The sequence below is a fragment of the Anabrus simplex genome, chromosome 3 (assembly GCF_040414725.1).
Source record: "Anabrus simplex isolate iqAnaSimp1 chromosome 3, ASM4041472v1, whole genome shotgun sequence".
In the NCBI taxonomy this organism is placed as follows: Eukaryota; Metazoa; Arthropoda; class Insecta; order Orthoptera; family Tettigoniidae; genus Anabrus; species Anabrus simplex.
In genome coordinates this window covers 11,711,174-11,728,406 of record NC_090267.1, presented here as the reverse complement: position 1 = coordinate 11,728,406, position 17,233 = coordinate 11,711,174, and the positions used below count along the sequence as shown (strand labels likewise).

The 17,233-nt window shown below is 41.1% G+C and overlaps 1 protein-coding gene across 3 annotated transcripts in view; it reads right to left on the bottom strand.

Annotated features, from left to right (window-relative positions):
• Positions 1-17,233, bottom strand: part of LOC137498980 (zinc finger protein 883-like) — a 78,343-nt gene that overhangs the window by 36,744 nt on the left and 24,366 nt on the right. For all 3 annotated transcript variants that reach the window (XR_011017954.1, XM_068226942.1, XM_068226944.1), the window contains one exon: positions 14,555-14,637. Coding sequence is in view for 2 of the 3 variants with exons in the window: in XM_068226942.1 (XP_068083043.1) it covers positions 14,555-14,637 (83 nt within the window). In the remaining variant the exon portion in view is untranslated. The remainder of the gene's footprint in view (positions 1-14,554; positions 14,638-17,233) is intronic.

Here is a 17,233-nt window from a genome sequence, read left to right as displayed (position 1 = left end):
AACTGATTTTTGCTAGAAGATATTTTACGTCCAGTGTTCAGAGCTTGGTCATGCATTGAGTGATTTAACGCGACATTTGTCTTGCATCTAGTTCACAGAAGTTTTTTTTTTTACAGGGTGAACTTGTTTGATTAACAGAGTATTGTGAGGTGACTGGGTTTGTTTTAACATATAGTTATAATCCGGGATAAATAGACTCCCACTAATGATGTTAGAGTTACGTAGGGATAGTAATCGTATCTAATACCTAGGCATTACCTTAGATAGAACACTCTCCTTTAGACAACACCTTCGTAATGTCCAGTCCAAAGTAAGAACTCGCAGCAACATAATCCAAAAATTATGTGGTACAACTTGGGGTTCAACAGCAACTTTACTCCGATGCACCGCTTTGGGACTTGTGTTCTTGGCTGCTGAGTACTGCGCTCCTGTTTGGCTGAATAGCCCTCACACCAAACTCACAGATACGCAGCTCAACACCACGATGCATCTTGTCACTGGCACAATAATGTCTACACCCACATATTGTCTACCTATGCTCAGCCATATCTCCCCACCAGATCTTCGAAGTAAGAATGCTCTCCTCAGGGAATTTAATAAATTAATAAATAATCCCCAATTACCAATACATGACTACATCACTGATGTTCATCTGAATTGTGTAAGGTCCCGAAATCCACCAATAAGAACTGCAATAGAACTTAAGAATACCAACTTCAATATTACTAAGGAACGGCAGGGAAGACAAGATACTATGCCTGAGTCAACTTTGCCACACATAGGTTCGTCACTACCACCTGGATTTGAGCTTCCTCGAAAAACCTGGTCTACTCTTAACAGGATACGATTGGGCCATGGTAACTGCGCAGATTTCCACTACAAGTGAAAAGAATTCCTGCACTTTTCATAAACATTATAAGACTTTGCCGAACACTGTGTTTGCCATACTGCCGTTCAGAAAATTACGCACTGTTTTCTTTTAAGTTTCCTTTAAGTGACTTACATTTAACTTCTTCTGAATTTTACAGTGTCTACCCCCGTCATTTTTATATCGCCTCTTCTACTGATCCGGAGTGAACTTGATCTTTTATTTTCTTTTTCCTATGCATTGTTTTTCATGTTTTAATCGGCTGATGATGACCTGGACTAGGGTCGAAACCGGTACCACTTCTACTTATTATTAAATAAGAATGTAATCACTGCATTTCTTATTCTTTTGTATTGAATAGGTTGAACCTCTTTATTTATTATTTCAATTTCAACTGTGATACTTTTCAATACGGAAAAATGAAATTTTTATCTTTAAACAAGAAACAAACAAACAAAAAAACAGTGGATCCGACTCAAAAAAAGGTCATAAAATATTAATAGTTTTACTGACCAAGGGACCACTTATAAAGCACAGTTCTGAATCGAGGGTGCTTGATGTCTAAAGGAGTCCAAAAACCAGGTCTAAGGCCCCTCAGAATGGTACAAGTCGCGAGTAAAGTAGAACCATGGTATTTGTCATGTTGGGGTACTAATCAGAAGTAGCGAAGACTCAGTGTTCCACACAAGATGGTACTACTCACAAGTATTGTACTTCGTATAGGTAAAGCAAACTTATGATGTTTCTAATACAATCGTGTCACTCGTAGCCAACACAAACCAATGAGGTTCCTCACCTAGGTGTACTAACCACAGGGACTCGCACTATCCCGTGGTGTTCCTCACATAGTGGGTACTAATCACAGGCAACGCAGACCCATGGTGTCGCTCATATAGCGGTACGACGCACGGGTACTGGGAACCCACAGGAGAATCCCGTCTTGCTGCTACTAATCACAAACCTATTTCGTACCTAATATAGTGGTACTACTCACAAGTACAGGCAACCCATGGTGTTCCCCGCGTGATGGTACAAATCAAAATTAGTTTCATGGTTTTAATTCAATCATCCCTTGGTCGCCCCTTTTAGTCACCTTTCACGACAGGCAGGGGATACTGTGGGTGTATTATTCATCTGCGTCGCTCACCCACAGGGGGTAAGGAGAGAGAGAAAAGAAGAAGAAAGAAGGGATCCGTCACTTCGAAAGGTGAAGTAACGGACAAAGAAAGGCAAGGGCCACGAAGTGCATGAAAATGAAAGACTCCCTAGGCCTCGAATGCTCTAACACCGTCGTGGTTGTAAAAGAACAAGAGTTGACCAAAGGAGGTCGGACAGGATAGACGAAAGTGAGGAGCCTGGCACAAGTAAGTGGAAGCAATGCCAAGACTGAGCTAAGGGCCCCGTGGTCGCCAATCCACTCTCCCAAGGTGAGAGCCCCCTGGGTCCCTTTTAGTCGCCTCTTACGACAGGCAGGGGATACCGCGGGTGTATTCTACGTGTGCATCCCCCACCCACAGGGGGTAGTGTGTTTGGTCCGCGAGAGGTATTTTATTTCCGTCAAGTCCGCCGGCAAGCCGGTTAGGACACCCCTATCCACCACCTGGGACGTGCCAAGTGGGAGTATCACCTGTCCCCCTTCCACGCCAGTGTAGTAGGTTTGTGGGAGGTAGATTGTGACTGAATAGAACATGGCTGAACAAATCTGACCAATAGGTCAATTAAAAGACCAGTAAGTTTCCTCCTAAGAAGATGTATGGCTGGAGCATCTTGTTGCAGAAATATATTCACTGAGTTAAAAACAGGAAAGGTACTCTGAAGAAAGAAGCAAAACAGTTTTGTGTATGGGTCTTGTATGAAAGATTTTACAGTTTTCAAACTGCTTGGTGCTCTAATTATTATGGCGAGTCTCACTACAAAGCTTCCCAATGCTCAAGAACTCTATTAATATACTGAAGAAGCGGGAGCCAACGGGCACTGACATATTTCAAAATTTTATGCCCCTCTGTGCCACAAACAGCCTGATATACTTTCAACGTGTTTTGCCTTTTAGAACTCTTATCAAGATAGTAATATAACTGAACCAAAAAGTTCTCTACAATGACTGGTAATTGGGCTGCTGCTTTTTGTGGACAGATGTGTGTATCAGATGACATGAACAACCTGGGACATAAACAGAAGAATGCCTGTCCTTCACAAATTTGGCAACACCTTTATTTGCCCCTATCATTGTGTATGCCCTGTCGGATGAAAAAAATGCAATTTTCCCATGGAATGGCTAAAAAAGACAATTCACGATCAATAACAGAGAAAATTCCCTCATCTGTATTGTCGGTACCGTCTAACAATGACAACAGAAGAGTTGATATTTGGCCCCTCTGAGCATTAAAAATAGAGACAAATATAGGATAAAGTTTAAATGCATTTGAATCCGTACTACCACCAATAGCCAAAGAAAAAGATGTTATTTGCAAAAGTTCACTTATTTCGCTTTTTGCCTCAGATGCCTTGTATTGAACTAAAGCAGAGGTTTTAGTTCATGCACAACCATATTTCTGAGATATTTTAGTTGGAGAACATTGATCTAAATAAATTTCCAGCGTGGTCTGAAACTGATAATGGAATACTATGCTCCAAAAGAAATGATGTGAACAGCAATTCAGCATTTGTCACCGCAGTTTCATTACTTTTTACGAAGAACGATGAAACAGACCGATTTCAAATTTTGATTCACCGTATGTGTGATGTTTCTTTGATCCTATGTGTCTTCTAAAATCATCTTATCAACCATGAGCCACAGAGAAATCACATGAACCCACACTGCAGAACATGTGGTTTTCACTAATACGTGAAGCAAGTAAGTGTGGCCATTCTTTTGTGTAACTGTCTCGATACTTCTGTAACACTGCTGTCTTCTTAGGAGAAGATGCAATTTGACAATTGCTCTGCTTCATTTTACAAAACCAATCACTTCTTTTCGAATCAACTAGAATAATTAGAATTGAAACGCGCTAAATATACCACTCATTCTACGCACACACCAGAGAGAGAGAGCCAAATACGCACAGCCAGGAGTAGCAAGGAGTAGAGCCTACTTAACAGCCGAACTGATGAAATAAACCAAAAAAGAGTAACTGTCACCATGTTGATGTCTTCATCACTCTCATCTGAAGAATGGTACCTGAAGGCTCATTTCTAAAGATAATAGGCAACTTGATATATTTGGAGTGTACAGATCGGGAAAAGGTAGCACTGATGCGGATTCGGAATTATTTGATAGGATAGTCAGCTATGTGGGAAACGACATGGAAAGAAATGTGATTGTAGCGGGAGATCTGAATTTGCCAGATGTCAATTGGGAAGGAAATGCGAACGACAGGAAGCATGACCAACAAATGGCAAATAAGTTAATATGGGAAGGACAGCTGATTCAGAAAGTGATGGAACCAACCAGAGGGAAAATAGCCTGGATGTCGTGCTGATAAAACCAGATGAGCTCTATAGGGAAACTGAAGTAATAGATGGTATTAGTGATCATGAAGCTGTTTTTGTGGTAGTTAAAAATATATGTGATAGAAAGGAAGGTCTTAAAAGTAGGACTGTTAGGCAGTACCATAGGGCTGATAAAGCAGGTGTGAGGCAGTTTCTAAAAAGTAACTATGATCGGTGGAAAACGGTAAATAAAAATGTAAACAGACTCTGGGATGGGTTTAAAGAAATTGTTGAGGAATGCGAAAACAGGTTTGTACCTTTAAGGGTGGTAAGGAATGGTAAAGACCCACCTTATTATAATAGAGAAATAAAGAGACTAAGAAGGAGGTGCAGACTGGAAAAAAATAGAGTTAGAAATGGCTGTGGAAGTAAGGAGAAATTGAAGGAACTTACTAGAAAATTGAATCTAGCAAAGAAGGCAGCTAAGGATAACATGATGGCAAGCATAATTGGCAGTCATACAAATTTTAGTGAAAAATGGAAGGGTATGTATAGGTATTTTAAGGCAGAAACAGGTTCCAAGAAGGACATTCCAGGAATAATTAATGAACAAGGGGAGTGTGTATGTAAGGATCTTCAAAAGGCAGAAGTATTCAGTCAGCAGTATGTAAAGATTGTTGGTTACAAGGATAATGTCGAGATAGAGGAAGAGACTAAGGCCAAAGAAGTAACAAAATTTACGTATGATAACAATGACATTTACAATAAGATACAAAAGTTGAAAACTAGAAAAGTTTCTGGGGATATACTAAAGACAATGGGTTGGGATATAGTACCATATCTGAAGTACTTATTTGATTATTGTTTGGCCGAAGGAGCTATACCAGATGAATGGAGAGTTGCTATAGTAGCCCCTGTGTATAAAGGAAAGGGTGATAGACATAAAGCTGAAAATTACAGGCCAGTAAGTTTGACATGCATTGTATGTAAGCTTTGGGAAGGCATTCTTTCTGATTATATTAGACATGTTTGTGAAATTAATAACTGGTTCGATAGAAGGCAATTCGGTTTTAGGAAAGGTTATTCCACTGAAGCTCAACTTGTAGGATTCCAGCAAGATATAGCAGATATCTTGAATTCTGGAGGTCAAATAGACTGTATCGCGATTGACATGTCTAAAGCATTTGATAGGGTGGATCATGGGAGACTACTGGCAAAAATGAGTGCAATTGGACTAGACAAAAGAGTGACTGAATGGGTTGCTATATTTCTAGAAAATAGATCTCAGAGAGTTAGAGTAGGTGAAGCTTTGTCTGACCCTGTAATAGTTGAGAGGGGAGTTCCTCAGGGCAGTGTTATCGGACCTTTATGTTTTCTTATATATATAAATGATATGAGTAAAGGAGTGGAATCGGAGGTAAGGCTTTTTGCGGATAATGTTATTCTCTATAGAGTGATAAATAAGTTACAAGATTGTGAGCAACTGCAACGTGACCTCGAAAATATTGTGAGATGGACAGCAGGCAATGGTATGTTGATAAACGGGGCTAAAAGTCAGGTTGTGAGTTTCACAAATAGGAAAAGTCCTCTCAGTTTTAATTACTGCGTTGATGGGGTGAAAGTTCCTTTTGGGGATCATTGTAAGGTGTTAATATAAGGAAAGATCTTCACTGGGGTAATCACATAAATGGGATTGTAAATAAAGGGTACCGATCTCTGCACATGGTTATGAGGGTGTTTAGGGGTTGTAGTAAGGATGTAAAGGAGAGTGCATATAAGTCTCTGGTAAGACCCCAACTAGAGTATGGTTCCAGTGTATGGGACCCTCACCAGGATTACCTGATTCAAGAACTGGAAAAAATCCAAAGAAAAGCAGCTCGATTTGTTCTGGGTGATTTCCAACAAAAGAGTAGCGTTACAAAAATGTTGCAATGTTTGGGTTGGGAAGAATTGAGAGAAAGAAGAAGAGCTGCTCGACTAAGTGGTATGTAAATGGTAATTCAAAATTCCCATGGAGGGAATTAGATATTTTTCCACCAATAGAGCTGTATGTTCCGAGCTGTCAGCGGAGAGATGGCGTGGAATGACATTAGTAGACGAATAGGTTTGAATGGCGTCTATAAAAGTAGGAAAGATCACAATATGAAGATAAAGTTGGAATTCAAGAGGACAAACTGTGGCAAATATTCATTTATAGGAAGGGGAGTTAGGGATTGGAATAACTTACCAAGGGAGATGTTCAATAAATTTCCAATTTCTTTGAAATCATTTCGGAAAAGGCTAGGAAAGCAACAGACAGGGAATCTGCCACCTGGGCGACTGCCCTAAATGCAGATCAGTATTGATTGAATACTTCTTGAGGTATTTATGAATTTTATGGATGATGGCTTGGACACCTTGGTTCCATGACAGCAGCAAACATAAAGAAGACAGACTTCTGTCAACCGAGTTAACAGTAACAGAAATAAAACTCTTGAGAATTGAGGTGAACGACACATTTGAAAAGTGAGAGAGATCAGACTTCAAATAAATGAATGCATTCCATGGTAAGGACGGGTTGTTGAGAATCCAGACCAAGAGAGTCAGAACAAACGATGAAGATGTAGAAGGTATGAATCATAGAGTGCTAAACAGAACCTGCGGAACTTCCAAAAGCTCGAGTACAAGAAGCCTCTCTGCATGAAGGGGGCAGAATTTATCTAGCAGGTCCACTGCACCTAAGAGGGAATAAAATCTTGAGGATAGTAATCATAAAATGTGCTGTTGTCATTTATTTTGAATTAGTTACCTTGCTCCCTGTGTTGTGTGTCCTCGCCTGGGAGCTCCGGAACCCGCTCCCGCATGGAAGCTACTTGAGCCTATGAGGTGTGGACAGCAGTGCGCTGATGTAATTGTGTGACGTCAGCCAAAGTGTATATATTGGCGTGACGTCTTCACCACTCCAGGCATTCAGCTGTGTCCAGCGATCAGACTACACTGTATGTCAGACATGGAGGTACCCTCTTAAAAACGTGTATTGAACAGGTGGACTAACTCTGGTCGGGAGGTTTCACCTCAGGACTCTGCGCCTCAAAATACCTGCCTCCCATGTCACTGACATACACCTACCTAGCATTCTGCTAACACGAACTTGTTCCAAGTTCCCTTCAAGATTCTCAAACTTCAGATAGCCATCTGCTATCGAGAACTTTCACTTCTTTAGACATCCTATCTCATCAAGATAGACTTTATTGTACATATAAATTCAGATTGTATATATATTTATATTTCTCTCAACAAACTGTCTACCACCTTATGTGTTATCTAGCGTGCACCAAATTCCAAGAAGCAAATCTCAATTCATTTCATTTTGTACATACTGTATGAAAGACTGCAAACTAATAAACTTTTATATTGTGTTTTGTATATAGTGCTTCTTGTATACAACACAACAATATGGTGATGAAGAAAATTCAGAACTTCATCATTCATGGCAGTATGACGAGAACAAGTAATATATTCGCTACAGTGCCACATTATGTTCCCTCAGCTCACTAGGACGCAATTACATTGCCAACACTTCCGCATTTGTGCCGTGACATATCTTCCAGTCCTACGAATTTCACGAGTTTATTCCCAGTATATGCACCCAGTCGAACAGACAGCTTTGGGCATCATTTCTCATCAAGGCCACAGCACTTGTTTTCTCCAGTGAGTTCATTCTCCCCAGACACTCCCCCTGCGCTCGCTGACAGCTCCTTCTGCTACACCCTGTGTGACAACTGTGTCGTACGTAGTATATGCAAGCATGGCGAATACAGAACAATTAGCGGCTATACTGCAGGCTTTGCAGCAGCAAGCAATCAGCATCTACATCTCCGCAGAACACTGCCGTTCCAGCATTTACTGCCTTTGAGCACGAGAAAGAACAGTGGTCTGTATATTTTGCTCACCAACAACAGCACTTCATCTGTCATGCCATTACTGATGAGAAGCACCAACGAGCTCTCTTCCTCAGTTCTGTAGGATATGCAACTTGCGAATTACTACAGAAATTAAGCCCTAAAGAACAGATATCAGAAGTTCATTTTGCTCATCTTCTAGTTCGCCTTAATGAACACTATTTTAAGGATCCCCACATTGTAGCAGCTCGCTATAAATTTTTTCAGTGTCAAATGAAACTGCACCCGACTCACACAGAATGGATTGCGGATTTACGTGGTCATGCCAAGAGCTGCAAGTTTCTCTGTTCTAAGGATGGTTGTGGCACGCTTTACACTGATTCGCTCATTTGAGACATGATCATTCTCCATAGGCCACACGAGAAAGTCTGTTTCGACGCTGTCAAAAGCAGTAACCCTTCTTTAGAAGTACAGCGTATTGCCACAGTCTATGAAATGACTACTAAGACTGCAGCTGAGATAGCTACCAAATATGAAGTCGCTCAGGTATCTCATACGACCAGTCACCAATCTGCTCCTTCGCACCGCCAGGTCACCTCGCTCGCTTCGAAGCACTCTCACCAGGTTCATTCTCGCTCTTCGCCGAAGACACACATACGTAAGCAGGCTCCTCTGCTCCTGCCTTCCTGCAGAGGATGTTTTAAGCATCACGAACGTCGTGACTGCCGCTTCTTCAAATCCACCTGTGATCGCTGCCATAAAATAGGGCATATCAAGATGACTGTCGGAGTAAGTCCCGCCCTTACCATCCTCCTCCTGCGCAGAAAACTCCTCAGAAGACACGACAGGACATGGAAGTTGATCAAATCAACCTCATTCTACCTACAGGCAATTCTAGTAAGATCTTAATTCCAATCACTTTCCTGGATCATTCAACTGTTTTTGAGTTGGACACTGGATCCCCCATCTCCATCATCGATCCTGCTATCTATCACAGCTTAGGATCGCCATTATTCTCTCCCGCTGATGTCCAGCTTGTTACTTTTCATAAGAAGAAAATTGACATTAAAGGCAAAATCATTGTTCCTGCATGTTATAAGGATATTCATAAAGTAGTTACCTTACTGGTTATCAATAACTACACTGCATCCAACATTCTCGGCATGGAACTCTTCAATCTATATGGATTTCAAATACATGACAATGTCAATGTCGTTTCCGCCTTGCAACCTACCTCGGGTGTCACTCGTCTACTAGAACAATTTCTGGAAGTTTTCGATCCCACCCTAGGCACAGCCAAAAGCTACACAGCTCATATCCAGCTTAAATCAGGAGCCAAGCCTTGTTTTTCTAAGGCACGTCCAGTCCCACTTGCACTTCAGGATCAAGTTACACAAGAACTACAGAGATGGCTCACAGCCGGTATTGTAGTTCCAGTTAACTCCAGTAAATAAGCTACACTGCTCGTAACAGTTAATGAGGCAAATGGTAATATCCGCATTTGTGGTGATTTTCGCTCTACAATCAACTCCCAAAGTGAAACCGACGGTTTTCCGATTCCCCGTCCTGAAGACTTGTTTAGCCGGTGGGCAGTTCTTCTCTAAAGTGGACCTGAAAGCAGCTTATCTCCAGCTACTCTTAGATGAAGAATCTAAACAGAGCCTCACACTGAATACCCCTCTTGGTCTTATACAGCAACAAAGCCTACCTTTTGGTGTATCTTCCTCCGCTGCGATTTTCTAGCACTATTTAGAGCAACTTACAGCCTCCATTTCTGGTTGTGCTAATTATCTTGATGACATTATTGTGACAGGAAAAGATCATCACGATCATCTGAATAATCTCCACCTGCTTCTCACCAAATTGAAAGAAAATGGCCTATGTGCTAATCTTGCTAAGTGCACCTTCTTTCAGCCTCAAGTTCAATACCTCCATCATATCATTGACAAACATGGCATACGGCCCAGCAAACAGAATGTCTCTGCCATTACCTACATGCCCGCACCGCAGAATATCAAGCAACTACAATCCTTCATCGGAAAAGATAAATCTAAATACTATAGCAAGTTCATTCTGTGCTTTGCTTCGGTAGCAGCTCCTCTGAATGCCTTACACAAAAAAGGTGCTAATTTCATTGGTTTCAGCAATGTCAACATGCCTGGCAGACCATCAACAAGGCCCTTGTCCACGCTGTCAAGCTTACTCATTTTCAGCCCGGTAAGCTCCTCACTTTAGCCACAGATGCCTCAGATTATGGACTCGGCGCAGTTCTCTCCCAAAACGATCGCCATGGACAAGAACGTCCTATAGCCTTCCCCTCCAAGACACTCAACGAACACCAACGTCGCTACTCTCAGATAGAGAAAGAAGCCTTAGCTATTATCTTTGGCATTTGCCGCTTCAATGAATATCTGTATGGTAACCATTTCCTTATCATCACTGATCACAAGGCTCTTGTTCACTTACTCCATCCTGGAAGTAAGATCCCTGAACATTCTCTCCAGAAACTTCAGAGATGGCAATATTTCTCTCTGACTACTCCTATCAGATTGCATATCGTAGCACATCCCAGCATTGTAATGCTGATGCTCTCTCTCGCCTACCTGCTGGTCCTGATACCATTTTCGATACTCAAGAATCTGAATGTCTGCATTAGACATAGAACTTGAAGACGCAGTCTCCAGTTTTCCGCTTGACGCCACTTGCATTGCCAAAGCCACTCATAAGGATAGTACACTAGCTACCATTCGTACTTACATCCGCAATGGTTGGCCGCTTCAGCATAAACTTCCTACCAGCCTTGCCCCCTATCATCGTCTCACAGTTTGTGCCGGAGTAATCCTATCAGAAACAGGCCCACTATTCCGAGTAGTCATCCCAATTAGTCTGCACAAGCAACATCTCAACTTGTTACATCAAGGTCAATGGGGAATATTCTGCACCAAGCAACTCGCCCGTCAACACTGTTATTGGCCTGGTATTGATGCCGACATCGAGAAACTCATCCGCCACTGTGACCCTTGTCAAGTACATCAGAACGCACCATCGTCCGACCTCACTCCATGGCCTCCCGCTAATCCTCCATGGTAAAGAATACACATAGATTTTGCAGGACCCTTTCTCAACTCAATGTGGCTCGTAATAGACTCACTATCTAATTTCCCTTATGTCGTTGAAATGCAATCTACAACTACGGAAGCTACAATTCGAGCACTTCAGAAAATTTTCACTACTGAAGGTTTACCTCAAGTATTAATTTCCGACAATGGACCTCAATTTACTGCCATTAAATTCCAGGATTTTTGCACCCATAATGACATTAGACATATTTTGGCACCTCCTTTTCATCCACAATCCAATGGTGAAGCTGAATGTTTTGTCGAGACTTTCAAGAAAAACATGAAGAAAGCCGTATCTTCAGGTTTCACCAAGGATCAAGCATTATTACAACTACTAGGAAGATATAGGACTATGCCTGGTACCGACAACCTCACTCCAGCTTACAAACTCCATGCACGCCCTCATCAAACTTTGCTTTCTTTGTTGCAGCCTCTTCCTGCCCAGCCGCATCACTCGCAACCAAAGTTCAACGCCACAGACAAAGTATATATCCGGACTTTCAAGTCCAATCCGCCCTGGATACTTGGTGTCATCTAGCATACCTTGCGACATCGTCTCTACGACATCCAGACCGCCGAGAAACGCATCTGCCGCCACCAGGACCACATTCGCCTCCGCTATCGTCCATCTCCCAATGTTGATTCCCTTATCTCACCTAAGAAATCCATCGCAGAAAGAGCTCAGGACCATTTAATCGCTATGGGTTCTTTTCAGGATGACTCTACGCTCCACCGCCCAGACCAGGCTACAGACACCACAACAAGCACGGCTGACTCTCCAGCCCAGCATCGCTGCCGCCGCCAGCACCGTTTCACACCGTACCAGCACAATTAGGAGGGGAGGGTGTTGTGTGTCCTCGCCTGGGAGCTCCGGAACTCGCTCCCACATGGAAGCTACTTGAACCTATGAGGTGTGGACAGCAGTGCACTGACACAATTGTGTGACGTCGGCCAACATGTATACTATATATTGGGGCGACGTTTTCACCGCTGCAGGCATTCAGATGTGTCCAGCGATCAGACTACACTGTATGTCAGACATGGAGGTACCCTCTCAAAAACATGTATTGAACAGGTGGACTAACTCTGGTCGGGAGGTTTCACCTCAGGACTCTGCGCCTCAAGATACCTGCCTCCCATGTCACTGACATACACCTACCTAGCATTCTGCTAACACGAACATGTCCTACGTTCCCTTCAAGATTCTCAAACTTCAGATAGCCATCTGCTATCGAGAACTTTCTCTTCTTTGGACATCCTATCACATCAAGATAGATTTTGTTGAACATATAAATTGAGATTGTACATATATTTATATTTCTCTCGACAAACTGTCACCCACCTTATGTGTTATCTAGCATGCACCACATTCCAAGAAGCAAGTCTCAATTCCTTTCATTTTGTACATACCGTATGAAAGACTGCAATGTTGTGTTTTGTATATAGTGCTTCTTGTATACAACACCCTGTGTCAAGTTGTATGTTTGTCATTAAGATGAGCCATATCTAGACAGGGTAGACCATATATTATACATAGAAAGAATGACAGAAATGTCCATGAAACGGAGAATTTACTCATGACACTTGAGGAAGGTGATGGAAGAAACAGAATTTTTAAAAATTTGAAAGGGTATTCAACCCACCAAGTGCAGCCTGGTAGGTGTAAATTCCAGACCACTGGCCTACATATCCGATGACCAGAATGACCTTCAATGTACATACAAGATTTGAAAAGATCCCGATTCCATTGATAAGATGAGGCACAGCTGCAATACCAATGTGGTTCCAGAGAAGAATAAGGCATGAAGTGGAGGAGGAAGGACAAGCAAGTTGCTTTCACGTCGCACTGACACACTTAGGTCTCATGGCGACGATGGGACAGCAAAGGACTATAAGGATATCATTAATGGACCATTTTTCAGTTTAAATTCGAGCGGACTTTTTTCTGCTTTTCTGTCAATTTGTCTGTTCATCCGTTTGTTGAGTCAACTTGGAAATTACTCTACATTTTTCTACCAAACTTTATATCTGTCCTTGGGTCCTGGATTGGCTTGGGGGTTCATAGGAAGTCAAAACAGTGATTTTACCCACCCACAAAATGCACATGACCAACTTTAATGGAAAATTACCAGCCTGAATGGAAATCGACTTTTAAAAGATTTTTCTCATGTGCACCTTTTGATAGGAGAATTACAAGGGCTGTCATGTCATTTCAAGATGGGTTAGGTGGTGTAATTAAAGAGCCATTTTATCAATAGAACAGATAATAAGGGAGCTCATGAGTCTTCAGCCACTCCCCATCTCGGAAGAACAATATGTAACAGAGAAATAGGGAGAATTACGCACAACAGGAACTGTATCATTCAATAAACTGTGTGATGTAACCCATTCCATGTCCACTTTGTTCAGCTTTACCATACTTCATGTTACTGCCACGTACTTTTGTAGAAGAATATCAGTTTAACAAGCCGTATTAAACTTTTGAATACAGGCATGTAATTTTGCATAAATTGATGGAATCATGAAATCAATTTCCAATTCCCGTGCGAAGAATGGGTACATATGCTAGTGGTTTAATAATTCTGAGGAAATAAAGTATTTGGAGGAAATAGTTGCAGATCACATTCAACCAATCACCAATGATCTGCAGTGAATGTGCAAGGTACCAACAGATATTCTAAACATATCCACTTCATAAATGTAATGATCTACCTCAAATATTTTTCACAATACTATTCAATAAAAATATATCCAGAAATACACTTTAACTGTTCTAAATTCCTGTAAAATTATCTTCATTCCAACCACTTCTTTTCAAGAACTTAAGGTTTAATAATAACCTTCCAGGAAATGATAACGTTGACAGAAATAGCTCACACATCTACCACCGAGCGAAGGAGTGAATAGATATAATATTCTAAGGCCCCAACTACTGTGTGCAGGAATCAGGCTGCCTGCTCATCCATTTTGATATTCTACTTCACTCTAGGCCTCCTAGATGCCAGAATAAACAGAATCCCTCTTGGGCATCAAAAGCAGAGTTGCAATGCATTTTGTTGGGTAAACTTGCCAATATCATGCAGCACAGTGTGTCCAATGGACGTTCTTTATACCCTTGAAAAATTAATCTGCGCTGTGTTTGAACCTGAGTTGTTGAAATGTGGAAGCTTACATTATCATTCGTCCACAGAGGGAGCTAGTGAACAGTTAAACAGTGTAGCATTCAAAGAGTAACATCTAATTAAGCTAAACTGTACCTTTCTTCTTCTTTAAGACAAGGGACCAGTTGTTTAACTGTGTGTTCCTCAGTGGATATTTCATCCTTAACATCTGCAGCAGGCTAGAAGAGAAAAATATGGAAAGTAAACATGGAGTTAAGGGGCAACAAGAATAAAATATATGAATAAACAAGAATCAGCTAACAAAATAAATTATATGCTTTCACAAAAATAAACATTACTTAATCTCCTAAGGTAAACATGGAAATGAACAAGCAAGTGTCATATTATGTAATAATTATATTACGGGCCATGAACAGGAAAAATATTACATAATAGGATAAGGAGAGGAAAAGAGGAAGCAATTGAGGCAGGAAAAAATGAAATGGCATATGGCTTTTAGTGCCGGGAATGTCCGAGGACATGTTTGGCTCACCAGGTGCAGGTCTTTTGATATGACGCCCCAGCATGTCATGATGAGGATGAAATTATGATGAAGACGACACATACACTCAGCCCCCGTGCCAGAGAAATTAACCAATGATGGTTAAAATTCCCGACCCTTCCGGGAATCGAACCCAGGGCCCATGTGATCAAAGGCCAGCACATAACCATTTAGCCATGAAGCCGGACAATAACAGAGAAGGAGACTTGAAAGGACAAGGGCAATCTCACACAATGCCATCTTCCTACAGTCTCCTGTCATTTTGATCATAAGACCTGCCAACATATGTGTAATTTTCATTCAACAGATATAGACTCAACTATGTATGCAATATTCATATTCTTGATATCTCTGGTTTATGAATGAGGCAATTTACAGAAAAACTTTACATTTCACTTCCTCAGAAGAAACCTTAACTATTGTAACAAAGGTGACAGGTTGGAATTTAGTTCACAGTTATCAAGCATTTCATCAACAACAATGGGATGACTCGCAAGTATAGACAAATTGATGAAACTGATAGTAAATATTGTACCTCTCCCAGGCATCGACAGGGTACAAAAAATGCATGAATCTAAACTTTACTAATAATAGTTGAAGGAACATAGCTCATTTTCAAGCTCATAATCAGAAAAACATAATACAATTCTAGTGGCTGACGGTTCAGGTGCTGGCCTTCTGGCCCCAACTTGGCAGGTTCGATCATGGCTCAGGTCCGCTGTATTTGAAGGTGCTCATGTCGGTAGATATATTGGCAAGTAAAGCAACTCCTGCGGGACTCAATTCTGGCACCTGTACATCTCCGAATACGGTAAAAGTAGTTAGTGGGACCAAAAACAATAACATTGCTATTATTAAAATTCTAGTGGCTAATGTAGCAAATACTTCAAAAAGAAATCAATATTGCAAGGTACATGGAGATAACAATGCTTGAAACTCTCAGGACTCACTTCCTCTTCACTGAGTCTCTTCAGGATCGGTCACATGTATGAGAACATCCCCTCCTGATTTTATGTTAACTTTTATACAAGAAAGACAACCTTGTTAGTTGATAACAGCAAAGTGTCCAGCAGCAGCCCAACACACCCATGCTTTAAACTTGTGTTTCCCCTCATATAGCCATATCCTGGCATGAGTGGCAAGTGTAGAAAAATTGAATTTGACAGTAAATATTGTATCTGTCCCAGACATCAACAGTGTACCAAAAATTCATAACCAAGCCTCAAACATGTGTCATGAATGCAGACCTTATTGGTGACAGACACTTCAGAAAATCAAGGTCCCATCATCCCCAATTTCATCCTGAACACCAGCTACAGTTCAGAGCATACAGGTCATTTAGTCTGTCCATCAAATAAACTGGGCAGTGGTAAAAAGAACTAACTTGAAAGTAGGGCCACTAAAGTAAGAGGAATACAGTTTTCCACAAAAGAATAAGAGTGGATTTTTACCTAATCCAAAACACTAATTATTCACTGAGAGAACATCTATGAAAAATCTATACATATATGAAATGCTAATTAAGTTGCCTGTGTGAAAATTTTGCGATTTATTATGCTTAACATATCACCTGGGTAATGCCATCTGATGTCTTCACTCTTGACTTGCATTTGAAACATTCCCAGATTGGAATCACCTAACATCATCTATATTCCTGATTCAGTAGATTCTTACACTTTCCGTTTGATAATGATATGATATTTCTTAACTACCTCATTAATATGATTAGCCCAATGAAAATCCTTCCTTATTAACTCCTAGGTACTTTCATTGTTCCCCATGAGAAGGTATCGCCCCACCAACACAATAATTAAAACTGAGAGGACATTTCCTCCTGGTGAAAATTACAACTTGACTGTCCATCTCAATACATTGTTTAAGTCCCCCTGCAGTCGCTCACAGTCCTGCAAGTTAAGAAAGCTTACAGATCTCTTCACATGGCCATGAGAGTATTTAGGGTTATAGTAATAATAATAATAATAATAATAATAATAATAATAATAATAATAATAATAATAATAATAATAATGCTATTTGCTTTACGTCCCACTAACTACTCTTTTACGGTTTTTGGAGACGCCAAGGTGCCGGAATTTAGTCCCGCAGGAGTTCTTTTACGTGCCAGTAAATCTACCGACATGAGGCTGACGGATTTGAGCACCTTCAAATACCACCGGACTGAGCCAGGATCGAACCTGCCAAGTTGGGGTCAGAAGGCCAGTGCCTTAACCGTTTGAGCCACTCAGCCTGGCAGTTATAGTAAGGATGTAAAG